Genomic DNA, 17576 nt, shown 5'->3' with positions numbered 1-17576 from the left:
GAAGGGAGCGGGTTGGGTAGCCGGGTAGGGCCCAGGGGACTGGAGAGGGGACCACCAGGTAGGTACCATCAACCAACAACCACGTAGTAATGAACATGATCATGATGACCATCCATCTCGGCAGTTCTGCACAGCTGGCAAAGTCTCTTAAAAGTCAAATCCTATTGGGATGGTCCACCAATATCCCTAGATGCTTCCTTCACGTGGAGGATTACCATTCGCCCCGCCTATGCGCATGGTTCGACGTGGTCCTCACTCTCAGTTGTGGTCCCACTTCACAGAACGCCGCCGCGTGTCGATTGGATAGGTCTCAGTTGGATACGGATTCCCCTCCGGTCGTTAAAACCTTCTGGAAGGGCCCGCTGGGTCATGCCCGAGGCCGACCCGCCTGAGCAACCTCTTTAATAGCCATTCAGAATCAGAATTGATTCTCTTTCTTTTATGAAATTCAGCATTAATCCATTTCTCTCGTAAGCTGCAACTTGCATAGCGCTTTCTTCAATCACTATCGTTTTTATTTAATTTTAAACAAATTCACAACCCCCCCCCCCCCCCCCCCCCCAAAAAAAAAATGATGGTGGAGGGCTCTAATTGGTTTATGTTGAGGACTAATGAGATATTTAGAAGCAACATATAACAGGATTGGACGAGGAGGGAATGTGCCCCGGAAAAAGGGGCAGAGCGGGAGGGTAACACGAGAAGCGTCGCACCACGGGGCAGTTTAAAAACAACTATAAAATTTTAAAATGAAAAAAAAAAAAAAAAAAAAAAAAAAAAACTTTTTAATCGGCCTGTTGAATAGAAACTTAAGGACGTAGTCAAATCTCAATTGCCTACTGCTACAAATAAAAATCCCAACTTTTATCGTGTTTTCTTCAATCATTATCTTTGACATAAATATGACGACTGTGTAAATAAACCATACCATTAAATGTATTGAATTAAATTTGAACTGTTTATGATGGACGAATAATTTAATTCCACCGGATTTAATGGTAGGATTTCTAGAACAGTTCAGCCAAACAATTTACAACACCTTTCCTTTTCTTTTTTATTTAATTTTTGAAATTTTTTTTTCCAAAAAAGAAAAACATAAAATGATGGTGAAGGGCTTCATTGATATCTTGGCCATCCCTCTCTCAACGCCCCCATCATCACTTCCTCACCTAATAAATGTGCAAGGAAAACCATGGACTTTTGTGGGAGAGTTCGGTTGATTCCTATTCATACTTGTGTTTGATAAATTGTTCCATTTGCATTTGTTAGTTGTCATCGTCATCGCAATTTAAATAATTTATACTTTTCACATTTTGATAAACACCTTCCTTACCGAACAAGGTTTAAAGTATCCACGATACCATACGATACTAGTCGATACGTATCCATATTGACCAAACTGATACAATACATCTCGATACGTCTTTCCATTGAATTACACTAAAATACATTAGCCGAGTGATACAATACTCGATACAGGACGATACGTCTCTTAAAATCACCGGACCGATACGATACTCGATATTAATACTTTAAACCTTGCTACCGAGATTAAACAAATAATTACATGTCTTACAAATAATTACACCCTCGCACTGAGATTAATTACATTTATACCTTTTCATAACACCATTTTCTTGCTTTTACTTTCAATAATATTTTTCTTAATTCGAAAGAAATAGCATATTAAGCACGCAGAGTGGAAATGTTTTAGTAAGTTATCATCCTCCTCACCTTCTCCCTTACAAAAATAAGAGTCAAGAGCATTTTATTATTATTAATTTTTTATTTCAAAAATTGAAGTTTGATTGTACCAATTTACACGCAACTCAACGACTTCCTTATGAAATAGTTTTTTATTATTTTAGGTAAACAGAGAGGAGATGCAATAGTGATAATTTTATGCCTTGTGCTACACTGCTACCTAATGTTTAGACTTTCGAATTTGACTTATGCAAGGATCAGTCCTATAAACTACAAACGTAAACACTGACTCTATCAGTATAGTCTCATCGAAAGGACTAGTATAGTCCACGAAACCTAATAGTGATCATATGCTTAGGTGAAAGAGCACATAACTGTTTAATGCGAGAAATAGATAAATAGAGGGAATTCAAGCTTGGGACATAGAGATTACCAAACAACAAGTAAATGAGCTTGCAAGTGAAACTGAGACATGAATAGTTGTATATCAATAATGGGATTTAGCCCTTAAAGCACAAGGAAATTCAAATTCTTACTGAGTTTTATCCTATCCAACACCTTGTAGTTGGGAGAGACTGAAAAAACAAAAAAACAAATCTCTTTCAGGAAGACCCATTACTGTGGTCGATCAATATATTTCAGTCGAGTATCGAATGATGGTGGTTTTTGGGTATGCTTTTCTAGGTTTATTTAGTTATTTTAATTATTTTTTAAAATCTTTGCCGTGTATGAAATATTTTTATTTTATTATTATTATTTTTAAGATATAAATAAAAAATTTATCCAATTCAATTTTTTTGTCAGAAATAAATATCATTTATATATATCTCAACATCAAATCAAGATTAAGATTTATTTAGAAGTCACATCATTTTTATTTTATTTTCCGGTGAAAATTGCACAGGATATTGTCCGGATACAAATAGTCTCTTTCTTTTAACGAACACTGTACTCCACAGGCTCCCAGCTCGGTCGCTTTGCGCTTGTTCTACCTCTAGCGTAAGCCTTAGGCCCGTACAGAGAAAGAGAAAGAGAGAGAGAGAGAGAGAAGAGCTCTGAGGAAGACCCAAGAGAGAGATGAGGGTGTTACGAGGAAACTAAGGTCAAAGAGATGAAGCTATTGCTGTGAAGGTGTGAAATCGAGGTCGTCAATGGCGTTTCACAACCATCTGTCCCACGAGATGGCCCTTCAGCATTTCTCAGACCAGCTAGGGGAGAACACGGCAGTTTTACGGAGTATATTGCCAGAGCAGCTTGGTCAGTCTTCGTCGAACACCACCGCCGGCGCCGAAAAAGACCAGAAAGATATACAGACCTTGATGATCGAAACTGTTGGGAAATCGCAGCAACAGCAACAATCGGAGCTCGGTGGGGGACCGACGTGGCTGAACAACGCAATTCTCCAGCAACAAAATCTGTACGCGGATGGAAGCTTTCTTCACTTGCAAACCAATTCGGAGTCCGCCACTTCAGGCGCTTCCAACCGGTGGCTCCCGCGCCCGATTGTGCAGCGGAACAACACTAGTGATGTCGGTGCTGGTGACGACGTTCCGGTGTCTAGTGACTCGATGATTGCGGCAGCTTCGATGTCGCGCGGCTCCGCCGATTTGAACGGTACGGTTGATAACAGAAACAGTGGTAACAATCATAACCAAGGGGACGACAACGGTGGAGGAGACTCAGCGGAGAACGAGGCTGGTGGTGGAGGAGATGGAGTTGCTCCTTGGCAGAATGCAAAGTGTAAAGCTGACGTCTTGTCTCATCCGCTTTACGAGCAGCTTCTCTCAGCGCATGTAGCGTGCCTGCGAATTGCAACACCCGTTGATCAGTTGCCCCGTATTGATGCACAGCTTGGTCAATCGCAGCATGTTGTCGCCAAGTACTCGGTTCTTGGACATGGTAGTCAGCAGCTCGGGGTTGAGGATAAAGAGCTTGATCAGTTTATGGTTCGTATCCTTCCCCTGCGCGTTTTTCTTTTTGCTTCTTCGTATTTTCATTTGGTTCTATAGTGTATTGGTCAGGGTAGCATACACTGCTTATTTGGTTGAACTGAATTTCGATGTTTACCGTCGCTCGCTTGCTGATGCTAATGACCTGGAGGTTTATTTGAAATTTTCACTCGAACGACTTCTAATTATGTCTTCTGTTTTCTTATGATTTCTTGTCCTAAATTGATACCCGATTTTGCTTGGATGAACAAGAAAAACGTTTTCAGTTTTTGTAAAATATCCTAATTCCAAGAACGCAGAGACTGGAAGTGTTGATTTGTCAGTTCTGGGCGATATTAAATCTTCATAGTTGAATGGAAGATGAGGCGGATGTGGCAAATAGAGTAAGATAAGCTAGTTAAGTATTTGGATCTTCTGGCGTTTATCTCTCAAGCGTTTCCCCGGTTGGCGACGTTTCCTGCTTTTGACCGATGGGGGTTTTGAACTAGAGTGATAACTCTTTGAGAACTATTTGCAGGTCTCATCCTTTCTTAACTAGCGTAGTAAAGAAAGAAAAAGACTAGCATAATATGAGGTGCTTTCAGATATTATGTCTTGGTTAAAGGGAGTCGAAGGGGGTTCCCAAAATTATTTAGAAGTTCACATGGTTAGTACTATAAGTGTCTGGCAGAAGAAATAGCACGCTGACTTGGTGGTGGCATCTCTGAATACCACAACTGGGTGTGTGCAAAAAAAAATGTAACTAAACTGTGGTTTTATTGACAATTACAGTATTTTAGTTTTTCTTAAAGGACGAGATTCTTCAGAATGAAGGGAAGAAGGAAGCCAACTAAGAATCCAGCCAATTTGGAGTATTCTCAGTGTGTGACAAAAAATAGAGATGTAATAACCTCTGATAGCCTACTAACAAATAAATATATAGTTGTTATGTTTAGCTTATGACTGTTCCTGGAATAGGTTTGTCGTGAAGACTTACTATGAAGAACCTGAAATTCGCTGCATGACTACTATTAATTTGAATCATTTTCGAGGAAAATTCTGTTTAATTTGTAGCTTTCTTTTTCTTTTCCCTTTTTTTGCTAAAGGTTTCATTTCTAGCCATTGTTATCTGGTTGCTCATCCTAATAGATGTGGACAATAATTTGCTGACATAAATCTTAGAGGTGTTGGAATGTGTAAAGCTGCAGATCTTTTGATGCTTTAATCAGGCTGAAGGAAAGCAAGGATGAGGTCATGATAGCACCAAATTTACTTTCCTTTGTGATATTTTTGGAAGAAGTTGATAAAGGATAATATTACACATAAAAGAGGTTGTTATGAGGAGGATAATGAATTTGATGTTTCTAAAAATAGTTAGTTTGAAATTACAGTATCTGTTATATGGCAAGTAAACCATTCACTGCTTCAGGAGGATTTGGAAGGTTTGGTCAGAAATTCTTGAATCTTGCAGAGGTAACATTCCAGAGTATGTTTTGAGTGAATGTTAGCAAGGGGGAATTGGGGTGTTGAAATATGGTAGATATTGTTGCAGCTACAGGTTTTCAGTCGAGTAATATTTTGATTATTCAAGTGTATGTCACACCTTGTGTGAGATTTTGTGGAAACTTCCTTTCCTTTTTCAATTGCAAAATTCAAATTATCTTTTCTTTGATGTGACTATACTATCCTCAAAACAATGTAATGGAGTGGTTCATTATTGACTTTAAATGTTTTTGTAATTATAAACAATTGATTATGTGGAGAAAATCTCACAAATAGAATTAATCATTAGTGAACATTATATTTTGTAACAGTTTGCTACTCGTTTATGATCTTTTTAATAGACAAACTAGAACTTTGCTAGGAAATCTAGATGTAAATAAAGGAAAAAAATTAAATATTTTTGTGCTGTATCTTACACTATGATGTAATTATTATATTGATTTTTATGCTGCTGTAGTATGTTTAGGTTTGATTTATTCGATGTTTCTTTAAATATATTGCTTGGAAGAAATAAGTATATTGTTAAATATCCCCCAAAGCTTGTTTCCCCGACAATAAAATAGGTAAGAGAGATCAATCTCCCCATAATTTGAAATAGTAGGTTCCCTCCTTGTGACTGCAAAAGTCTAGCCTATTTACAGGCCCCTCCTAATTTGATGATTGTCATCGTGTGAATTCATGAGTGCACTCTTTCCCTTTAGCTGATTTCTTTACTTCAACTCACTCATTGTCAAGATTGGGCAGTGCTGGAATATAAGGTAACCTTTAAATAACCTAACATATGAGAATTATGTACTTAATTGACTTCCTTATCTATTCCTTACGTATTTTGAATTGTCTATAATCATTTCATGTTTCAGATAACTCTGTTACAAGAAGGAAATTTTACTAAGAATCCTTTATGCATTTAAGATTTGTCAATATTAAAATTAAATCTAAGAATCTTTTACTCATTTAAGATTTGTTAATATTAAATTTGAATGAAATGTTGGTTGAAGGGTGGTTTCACTGTTGATTAGTAATTTTGAAAAGTAGTTAGAAAAATGCCTGGCTTCTCATAACTAGTTAGTGTGGTTATGAAGGATGACATTTTATTTCTATCACTCAAATTAATATACAGGGCTTGTGGGCGGACAAATTTGCAAATTTGTTGGTCTTTGTGAAGGCCCTGTGTATTTGTATTTAATCATTTTGATGTTATCTTTTCTAAATCACCTGATTGTGTTTTTTTCTTTTCTGTTGTGTAGACGCATTATGTTCTACTGCTTTGCTCCTTCAAAGAACAACTGCAACAGCACGTTCGTGTCCATGCAATGGAAGCAGTAATGGCTTGCTGGGAGCTGGAACAATCTCTCCAAAGTCTGACAGGTGAGTACCAGTTTTGATCTCTCTAGGTACCTCATTCGTAACAATGAGTTTTATTGGCAGGTGCACTATATGAATAAATGGCCAGCAATAATCATTCTCAAATTGATAATTTCCTTCAATTCTCTTAGTTCTTTGTTGCATTCAAAATGTTATGCTTATGAAATGTCTACTGTAAGATGTGGATTTACATTCATTAGGAATCATCAGTAGATCAGGTTGAGAGGATGATTTGACTGAAAACTTACCTCCTCAAAAATCCAGTTATCTAGGCAGGTCAAAATCTTGTCTGTGGATGTACCCTGATTTTACCAAATAGCACATTTCTTGCTATGGATGCATGGATATGGGCCTGGAAATTAACATTTGGCATGTTTTTGTGAGCGTTAACACAGTGATCTGAATTATAAAGAATTAAAAAGACATTGAATATGGTATTGGGAGGCTCAAAAATATATTAGCAAAAGAAAATTTTATCATGGACTATATCTAAAGCTTTTTAATGAAACAGAAAAAGGTGAGGAAATCAAATTCTGAGAGTTTTGTATTGTATTGGAACTGAGTGAACACATATAAATTTTTTGCTTTTTTAGGTGGGAGCAGAGTTAGTTGGGATTTTGGGAAAAGTTAATTAAATTCTTCTATTTCTGCAAGTAAGATGTTTGAGACAAATGGCATGATATGTGTGGCTTTTGGCAGTGCATGCTATGGACAAAAGATTTGTCCTTTATACTCGTAATGAATTGCAAAGACTCCTAGAATGTTCTATTACATACTCTACCATGGCTTCGCATACATGTGGATTACATCTCCCTTTCCCTCTCATGGTAAACTTAGAATTGAGGGGTTGATAAATTTGATTAGCGTGGTATGGAGTTATATGTGATCAAGAAATTCCTGGTACTGCTAGGACAGCATATCCTGAACGGAGCAGAATCTTGAATTTTGAAGCACACAATGCTGAGGCATGAATGAAAGTGCAAAGTAGTGCTGTATAGCATAGAAAAAGTGGTGATCCTGAGTATCTTGGTTGTAAAACCAACAGACAACCTGATAAGGCAAAAACTCAACTAAAAGGAACTAGTTATGCAATGGAAAAAAATCAATATTACTGCACCAGAAAGGAGTTTAATGATGCAGTTTATATGCACTTTAAAAGGTCAGAGGCCAGAAAGGATGTCCTACATGTAGTGAAGAAGAATCTCAAGATTGAGGGTTCAATGGGAAATATGGCTTTAGATGATGATGAATGATGGAAGCTTGAAGGCCCAACCGGTATGGGAAGATATTAAGCTCTCATAGTTCGTCAATGTGGAATTGTTTCCGTAAACTTGTTGCTCAGAGCAAATAGAAGAACTTCAAAATTTTCAACAAATAAGTGCATTCTTTTATAGGGTTAAAAGTTGGGGAGATTTGGGGACTTTTATTAAGGTTTGAAAAGTGTTGCTGATATTTTTGGATTTTGTACTTTTATTAAAGTCTGAAAATTGTTGCTGATATTTTTGGATTGTGTACTAACTTTTAAACTTGTAATGTAACACCCCTCTCCCCCCCACCCCCAAAAAAAATGGTCCCCATTCCCTAGTCTTCTGTTAGCACTTTATTTTATCTTGGTGCATTTATGATACCATTTTGATCTACTGGCAGTGAATGTCATTATTCACAACATTTATCTCCCACGCTCCCCCCCCCTGGCGGTTGTTACCCTCATGTTGATGTACTAACAGATAGGTTGTTGGTTTTAGTTTGTTACTCGCCAGATTGAGGCTGCATTTTGATGCTTGTTGGATTTATTGTGTGTGAAAATCTATCTTATCTTGTGAATGCCTTTACTGTTCCCTCTGAAATTCTATTACCACATTACATCAGCATTATGTGCCAATGCATTGACTAAATCTGTGATTTCTATGGATGCAATTTATTTTAGTATTGCCCTCATTGTTTATTTTTCTTTGTAGATTATATCAACCCTTTGAGAAGCAATAGTGTTTGTTTGCTTCAAATTGTTCTGATAATGATCTTGTGTAACTGTAATATATGTGACTGATCATGCTACACTAACAGGTGTCTCCCCTGGTGAGGGTACTGGTGCAACAATGTCAGATGATGATGATGATGATGACCAGGCAGATAGTGATGGCAACTTGTTCGGTGGAGGCTTGGATGGGTCAGACAGTATGGGATTTGGTCCTCTTGTCCCTACTGAAAGTGAGAGGTCCTTGATGGAACGTGTGAGGCTAGAGCTGAAACATGAGCTCAAACAGGTGAAGATAAAACACTCCCCCCCCCCCCTTTTTTTTTCCTGAGTTCAAGGTCTCAGCAAATTCTTACCCTTTGCCCCTCCCAAAAAAGAACGAGAGGTTTTAACTGGTTCCCTGGCTCTATCAGGGTTACAAGGAGAAGCTTGTGGACATAAGGGAGGAAATTCTGCGAAAGAGAAGAGCAGGAAAACTCCCAGGAGACACCACCTCACTCTTGAAAGCCTGGTGGCAGTCGCATTCAAAGTGGCCCTACCCAACAGTAAGTCTGGTTAAAACCTACTTGCGAATAATTCAATTGTGTGTGTGATAACTACACTTCAATTCCCAAGTTTCTGGTTCTCATTTCAGGAGGAAGACAAGGCAAGATTGGTGCAGGAAACAGGCTTACAACTGAAGCAAATCAATAACTGGTTCATTAACCAGAGGAAAAGGAACTGGCATAGTAACCCTTCATCTTCTACAGTTTTGAAGAGCAAACGCAAGAGGTATTCTAGAGCATCCCTACCTGTAGCAAGATTGTGATTATTTCATGGACTTCTGCCAACTTAAATTTGAATAGGAAGTAATGCAGGTGAAAACAATGGTGAACGCTTCATGTAGATGATAATTTCTAGCCGCATTTTACCGCAAAGCTTCAAATGTTATCCCCATGCTTCTTGATAGATGTTGGGTGTTTCAGCATCAGCGCATACAAAGAAGCATTTACATCTTAATGGGATAGTGGTCACATGAGAACGCTGTAGGGGTAACCATGTTGAGATGTTTATTTTGCTTGTACAGAAAGAGCCTAATGTGGTAGATGTGGCACAATGCTCTCCGCTAGTTGCGGGAGGTTGCGTTGGTATGAACGCAGAGAAAAAGTGCATGCAGTTGGCACGGTACCTATGATTCATTTATGCTATATATCTCGAGGTTGAAATTGCATAACTATATTTAATGTTGTAACGTTGCTATAGTACATATTTTTTTCATCTCACCGAAATATGGCAGAATTGAGAAATTCTCTTCTACATATGTCAATAAATTATACTTTGCAGGTTTTATGTGTATATGTAACATTCTTCTGGCTGGTAAAGTGGGTAGATAAGTTTCTGAGGCTTATGTGGCATATTATTTTCTCACTCAATTTTTTTTCAAAGTCTCACTAATTAGGTGGGATTTTGTAAAAAAGTGTGGGAGTTAACAAATTTTTTGTACTCCTTTTATTTTTTCACCTCATTTTTGCAAACAAACGATGCTAAAGGAGATGGTGGATAACACAACAAACCAAATAAATAGACTTCAGAAACTCTTATAACTAAGAGTAGAATTGAGCTCCCATCAGAGCTAGAAGTAATATATATTTTCCACAAATTAGTCAAGGAAATTGTTCAACTCTGGAAGGTATCATGCCGTGCATACCTTGGATGATGGGATGACAAATAGAGAAGATCTACACTTGAGACGGATTAGACATTTAAATTCTCTTTTGAATTAGGGATAAATAAAATTTGGAATACAGAGTATCCAAATTCCTGTACAAGTCTGTTTTTTCTATTAGAACATTCTTCTTGTTACCAAATTTACCTAATTTCTTGTCTTGAATCGGGGTTTCTGTTGTCTTGACCTCCGCAAATCTAGAAAGAGAGGCGCAAGGGTTGAAACCAGAAGAGGAATCGGCCGGAATTTCTTTTTGTTTGACCTCTCCTATTCAGACTTTAATCATCTAAGATCGTGAATTTGAAACAAATCAATGAAAGGTGGGGGAACCACATGATATGGTTTGTAAAAAACCAATGGAAGTGCATTAATGGCTATCTTATTGTTTGTCATTTTATATATTTCAGCAAAAGTTGAACTCTTCTTTTATGCATACAAGGATTGATTTGTATTTAGGTATAGCAACCACACAATACATAGATTTTTTCTATGAGCTTCAAAGAAATACATCAATTATACAAGAGCTCGACTAACTTTGATGTATGGTATAGTCGTATAGAGCGTTGACTGTTAAAAAACATTATATAGACAAATCCAATATAGCAAAAGTTTTTTTTTTTTTTTTGGGGTAAAAATATAGTAGAAGTAAATATACTAAAATGGATGAGCGATAAAATTATAAAAGATAAGATAATAAATGATCATATTAGAGTTGGTCTGGAAATAACTTTAATAATTGATAAATTTTGAGAAAGTTGTCTCAGGGGTATGTTTACGTTCAACAAAGGCTTGTAAATATCGTTGTACGAAAAAGTGATTTAATTCAGATTGAAGAAATTTGAAGAGCTAAGAGCAGATTTAAGATGACCTTAAGAAATGTTCTGAGAAAATATATACATAGTTTAGGCCTTATATCTAATATATATAATCTTAAGTAGAACTGATTAGAAAACAAGAATCCGTGTAGCCAACCTATTTAGTTGGGACAAGACTTGTTTTTGTTGTCGTTGTAGTAATCACATGATGTATATGGTTACAATCCTTGTTCTTAAAGTACAATTGTGCTTTCCTTTTATAATATTCTTCTTGTGGTGTATTTCAACGTGGTTGTGATAGTTACTTTGCAGAGATATTGAGACGAAGCAAATTTGAAGTTCAAACCGTTATCCTTCCAAAGCTCCTCCTCCCTTTCCCATCCCTTAAGCCTATAGAAGAAGGAAAGGTGGGGCTACTATCAAAGGTCTAGTTGGTCAGATTTTCTAAGTAAAAAGGTTTCGAATTCATATATACCATAGTGTTTAATTAAAAAAAAAGGTTGATCTTTAGGAGGCTAACCCTAATCTTTCGCAGAGAAATAATATACTTCTTTACACCCATATAATTACAAATCCACCAGACAATGTAATTGTAAGGAACTCTTAACCCTTCATCTCATTGCCATGAAAGTACAGCACTGAAAGAATTAACAGAGTTCAAAAAATTGGAATTAAGAGAGAAAGAGAAAGAGAGAGAGAGAGAGTTGAAGGAATGAAAACAAGGTGAGTCACGACTCGGACCAAGTCATCAGCCACTGCTTATCTTAGGCGGAGGAGCAAAGCGCGAGCTGAAACCCAGGCGTGAACCGTCTAGATCTTCATCATCATCAGCATCCCCTTCATCGAAATTGAGAGCATAGCTTTGAGGATCATATTGAAACTGACCCGCCCTGCTCCTCCTTCTCTTGTCGCCATTGAAGTAGACGCCGAGCTTGCGAATGAAGTTTTTCCACTTTGGGCCACACAGCAACTCCGATATCTCCTTCAAATCCTTAAGTTTTCTCCTCCACAGACTCTCCCTGCTAGCGGGTAAACCGTTTTCTGATCCTTTCCCCTGCTGCAACAGAGATACACGTTCATTGTTCCTGCGCCTTCTTCCTACGCCAAAGCATCTAAAACACGCACAGCCTGCCCCATCTTCTGCTCCTTCTTCTTCTTCTTCTTCCATTTCTTCAATCGTTGCTGAACTGTTGTCTACCAAACTTGATTTTTCATAAAGAGAACCCATAACTGAGACGCCAAGTGACAAGAAAAAACTGGAAGCTAGCGGATATCTGTTCGTTAGTTTTTTTTTAGATTTATTTTCTGAAAAACGATTTATATTGAGGAAAGAAACACGGGTTGGGATTTGACAGAAGGAAAGATCTAAAATGACGGCCGGCTTAATTAGTGGTGCTTACGCGTTTTCTCCATGTAAGAAGGTCCAAGAAAGCAAGCTTTAATTATTGGATTGCCTACCTGGACTTCTTCTCTTTGTCTTCCTCCCTCGTTCGCGTGTTTACTTTGTCATGGATTATCACTCAATATTTTCCATCAATAAATTAACAAATAACGATTCATTTCTGGGAAGTTTCTTAATTCTTTAAAACCTGCAGCATAATTGCCCAGAAACGACGAGCAAGAAATACCATGATATACTTGTTGTTACTATACCATGAAATACCACCATTAGTTATGATGGGGATGAACCATTTTGATTAATTTTCAAGACAGCTGAATTGAGCATTCCATTTATGGGAAATATATATAGAAAATCGTATATTAATTATTAAGGTTGGGATTGTAATTAATTTAGTTAGTGCGTGCATGAATGAAACAAGCTCATTTCTCTCTCTCTCTCTGATTAAAGGGGGAAAAAATGGGTAGGGTAGGTCGATGCATCATCTATTCAATTCAACTACCGACAGGCATGAATCATCAAAAGGTATCAGATCAGATTAGATTAGCTTTAATTATATAAATATCATAATTACACGTGCCCACATACAGGAGTTTTTCAACTATTAAAAATTTATATTTAATATATTTATGATAGATAAAGATGCTGTGACTTGTGAGTGGTCCATGTAAGGTAGTTCAATTTTAATTTTAGTTTTTTACCAAAATTTTCTTTTTGATTTTACAAAGTCATAATATAGACACCCAACCATTGAATAGATTATTGGATGTATCGTTTTAAATATAAATCAGTAAGACTTGATAATATCATACTAATTTATAACAAAATCAATGTTATGGTGGGTTTTTTCTTATGGAAAGTTATCAATGGCAAATTAACTACAATGGATCTATTGCTAACGCGAGGTTGTAATGTACCCTTTGGTTGTTTAACTTGTGGCCACCCAAACTCATTCGCATACTAACCTTCACTTATGGCACCACTCTATCTACATCCGTGGGACCCCTCACAATTATTTGTCTTTCAACTTCAGTCTACCTCGTCATCCTCTAATCGACCACAAACCTTCCAAACACTCATTGCCCTATAGACTCTATGGGGTTACTACAATCATGTCACCCACTCATCCCAACAACCCATGCATCAATAAGCCTAGCATAGCTTACAAAAAGTTATTCTCGAATACACCCCTCCATTTTAACATAAACCGCCAAGTGAGTCACCAACTCTCATACGGTAGGAACCCTCTTTGAACGGCCAGATTAAACTCAATGTAGATGGATTTTCTTACTCAGCTCCAAAACAGTCAAGTATTGGCGGTTTAGCGAGATACCATAATCATCAAGTAGTTTTTGCCTTTGGATAAGGAACCGGATGTCAAGATTCTCTTATCTCCGAAGCTCAAGCCATCAAGCATCTTTAGCCCTTGACTTTCAGATTTCCCATGTCTATGTGGAGAGTGACAACCAAGTGCTAGTGCTCTCTATCATCAATCCATCATTTTGACACAGCTAGAAAAACTCCCACTTAATCAAGGATATCTTTAGGTTAGCTGCATCTTTCTCGGAATGCTTATTCACTTATGTGCTTCATAGTGGACGAACTCGCCAAACTAACATCATTGTCTCAGGATTGATTTATGTATCATCACTCCCCACCCCCCACCCCTTTTTTTTATCATGGATCCTGCTCTTTGATTCTCTTATGTATAAACTATCTCGTGGTTTTCTTTTAAATCAATGAAGTTACCTTTCTTAAAATAAAAAAAATAAAAAATAAAAAATAAAAGAAGAAAAGAAAGAAGAAAGAAAAAGGAAAAAAAGAGGTAAACAATGAGTCCGGATCAGCAACCTCGACGCTTCTTGACCACAAAGATCAGTGGGGGTGATGATCCGGATTCGCAAACGGTATGGGTAATGCCGAGTCCGGATCAGCTCCCCGACGAGTTCCTGACCACACAAAAACAGTGGGACCCACGGTGAAAAACACTTTTCGGAAAGAAAAAAAAAACAAAAAAACAAAAAAAAAAAGTTAAAATTTCATCCGTGAGCCCCACTATTTTGTATGGTCGGGAACCCGTCGGGGAGCACAGAGCGCTACCCCGACGGGGTGAGGATCCGGATTTGATAATGCCTATTAACTTTTGCCGGCGTGGAACTTGGAGAGTCCTCCGCGCCCGACCCCCCCCCCGGCCCCGGCTCGATCGGCCGGATAAATTTACGGGGAGTACCAAAAAGGACGGCGGAAGCGGTACTCGGACGGGGGTGAGGATCCGGATTTGGTAATGCCTATTAGAAACTTATAATAAAGCATTATCGAGCATAACGGTATTTATCGGAACTTGGAAGAAGTCAGAGCACTCTAATTCTGGATTCAGATGGGCTGGGCCTTCTTCTGATCTTTCTGGTATGAATCGTCACCTTTGGGTTCTCCAAGTGCTCTCTGCGCGTTCTCTTCTCTTTCTCTGCTCTTCTCTGTTGGGTTTAAGATTTGGATTTTTTTGGTAAAAAAGATTCGGATTTGGATATGCTTTATCAGCAATGAAAACCGCTTTGATATCACATGTACGTAAAATCCAGAGCCACTCTTTCAAAAATTGAATCTCGAGATCGACCTGGAGACTGGAGTGTCAAATCTCTCACCACTACATGTCTACACGTCCTTTTGGTAATTTATGTCCCTAAATAAATGCACTCCTTGATCATGCAAATAATTACACCACACTTGCTACGCACGTAGATATGATATGAAAGGTACTTGCCAAAAATAAAAAGTATTATTTCTATGTGAAAAAGACCATTAAAACCCAGAACAACCGACAGCTTGTTGGGTTGCTGTGGTCCGCTACAAACACCACTACGTGTAACAACATTTATATTTCTTCACACCACGCAAGTGGTTGGACAATTTGTCAAAGTAAGTGATCGACATGGACTCACAATGAAATTGAAAGCAGCTTAACGTAGTATAGGTCGAAGAATCGCCCCGACGCTCAACTTAGTCTAGACACAACAGTAGAAGGCTTTGAGAGAAGTTCTCAAAGCATAAGCAATACTAGTAGATAATTTTTCATCCTTTGTAAATCTTTTGAGTTGAGTTTATATAGAAATTACTTTGAGACAGTTTTTTCGTAGATCTCACTTACTTAGTAAAGAGTAGAATGATTTTCCTCAAGAAATATGTTTTTCTTTCTTTAGCTTCCGTTGACGGACTATAATGGAGTTGTTACTCCTATAGTCACTCTCCATGTTCCTTATGGGCATATGGGGCGATTACTTCTATAACTGACCCTTTGATTGGAGTGGTCGCTCCATCACCTGGGTCCTTTCCGATAGGGGATTCTTCACATTAATCCCAATAAGGATCATTTATGTTCACCCGGCCCACTAGTGATTCTTCATATGTTTTACGAAAGACAGTTTCTCCATGCCTTTCCTTGTCATCTGCTCATCCTAAATCCTAGACGAGTCTAACTCATCTCAGACCAAATTGCTACGCATTAATGCTGTATAAAACCCTCATAGTAAATAATCTAAGCTTAGATATTATTAAGTAAACCCGGATTTAGAGGGATTTGTAGGGAATTGTATGAAAATGAATTACAGAGGATGTGGATCCAACAAATCCAATACAATTTCTACTTGGAAAATTCTTACAGGGTAATCAAATATTTGAATTCGATTTTCAACTTGTGGGTATTCCCTAATCCTAAGTTATCAAGTAAACAAACGTGAGAAAAACAAGTCAATGGACCAGACACGGTTTTAGTCCTCGCGTCGTTCTAATGCATGACCCGATCAAGATATCCTCGTGAATGAGAAAACCAGGTTACCGGGGAAAAAAAGAGAAAAAGGTGAATGAGAAAACCACAACCGTGAGCAGATAATAGAGAAGAGAACCATCTCCATCTCCAAGTCTCCAAGTCTCCAAGTCTTGCAATGCAATTATCATAATATTTATACTGGTGTGCACAGTGCACACATTGAAGTTTGTTGCCTGGGAAGCTGTAGAAAACACTCGCCCGTGTCTCTCGCTATCTTCTCTCTTTTTCAAGATACGCACGTAAAAGAATAGCAGATGGGTACAACCAGCCCAGCTATGCTCCTCTCTACCTGCGGATCCCATTATATAAATGCTAGATGAAACCAAAAATGGGTGCACCCTATCAATCATAGCCCCTGCAAGTCTCTATATGCATCATTCACTCACTCACTGATCACCTTAGCTAGCTACTGATTTCAAACTTTTCAATCCTGGGTCCCATTTAGAGACAGATCGATCAACGGTGGCGAATGAATCATCGACGCGTTCTGCAATGCTTGGCATTTGGCAATGAAGGAAGATAATGAGGAACAAACCTGTGTGGCAGCTGCGTTGATGAGTTAAAAAGTGATTTTGATAGATAGCTAAGATTGACAGTTGAGAGTTAGGGGAAGCTGTGACTGGTACTGTTACACCACCGTAGCAGGAGCTGCTGTCTTTTGATTGACTTGAATTCCATCTAATCGTAATCGATGCTACTCCACATCATGTATCATCTCACCAAGCCTCACCCTTCACCTTCCTTGTGTGTTGTGTGTTTGTGTATGGTTGGGTCTAACAGTAGTATCTATGGCACCATCGTGACACTATCAACCGTGCAGATTCAATATTGGGAGGATGTTCTTCTTTTACTCCCTTTCTCATTCTTTCCGCCTTTCCTGGGTGACTTTATACTTAATAATACCCTCATACTTAATACTTGTTATTCCTGATCTACAGGATTGCACTACAAGACACTTCAAACCCAGAGCCAGTAAGTGAACCAGAAGCCTTTTATCTCACTTACCCACTTCATTGCCTTGGAGTGAAATTTTTTCCGAGAGTGAAAGTCATTGTTTTATAACTTATTGGTGGACGTTAACCCTAAACTCTAAACTCAGTATAAAGGAAGTAGACAGAAACAAGAATTAAAGCCAGAAGGAAGAAAAACCATGAGAAATCCAAACCAAAGACAAGACTTTCTTACAAAACATTCTTGCACCAGCTAAGAGTTTAGACTTACAACCAAAATAGTAGAGGAGATGCATCATTTTACATTCTTACAAAAAGATTACCTGATCTTTTAAAGATAATCTTTGTTCTAGTAATGTATTTGGACCTCTCAACATTTATCATTTTAGATCAAGAACTAGCCCTTACTAGA

At 38.0% G+C, this 17576-nt stretch overlaps 2 protein-coding genes across 4 annotated transcripts; one reads left to right on the top strand and one right to left on the bottom strand.

Annotated features, from left to right (window-relative positions):
- The first annotated feature begins 2640 nt into the window (after nt 1-2640).
- Nucleotides 2641-10321, top strand: LOC149009517 (homeobox protein knotted-1-like 2). Of its 3 annotated transcripts, none has more exons than XM_089161786.1 (6): nt 2641-3647; nt 6380-6500; nt 8562-8761; nt 8886-9017; nt 9107-9243; nt 9322-10321. In XM_089161786.1, exons 1-6 carry the CDS (start codon nt 2853-2855, stop codon nt 9356-9358), a joined length of 1422 nt encoding a protein of 473 aa, XP_089017912.1. In that variant the 5' UTR covers nt 2641-2852; the 3' UTR covers nt 9359-10321. The 3 variants fall into 3 exon arrangements, with proteins under 3 accessions (XP_089017912.1, XP_089017916.1, XP_089017915.1); XM_089161790.1 differs by having other exon boundaries at nt 9330-10320; XM_089161789.1 differs by having other exon boundaries at nt 9318-10320.
- A 1419-nt stretch (nt 10322-11740) lies between these two features.
- Nucleotides 11741-12220, bottom strand: LOC149009516 (uncharacterized). Its single transcript, XM_089162360.1, has one exon. It carries the CDS (start codon nt 12218-12220, stop codon nt 11741-11743), a length of 480 nt encoding a protein of 159 aa, XP_089018486.1.
- Nucleotides 12221-17576: the final 5356 nt, after the last annotated feature.

Source organism: Hakea prostrata, chromosome 7 (assembly GCF_041222555.1).
Source record: "Hakea prostrata isolate BN-2017 chromosome 7, UWA_Hpros_2, whole genome shotgun sequence".
Taxonomy (NCBI): domain Eukaryota; kingdom Viridiplantae; phylum Streptophyta; class Magnoliopsida; order Proteales; family Proteaceae; genus Hakea; species Hakea prostrata.
The sequence above is the reverse complement of the archived record's forward strand: the minus strand, read 5'-3'. Positions and strand labels throughout refer to the sequence as shown.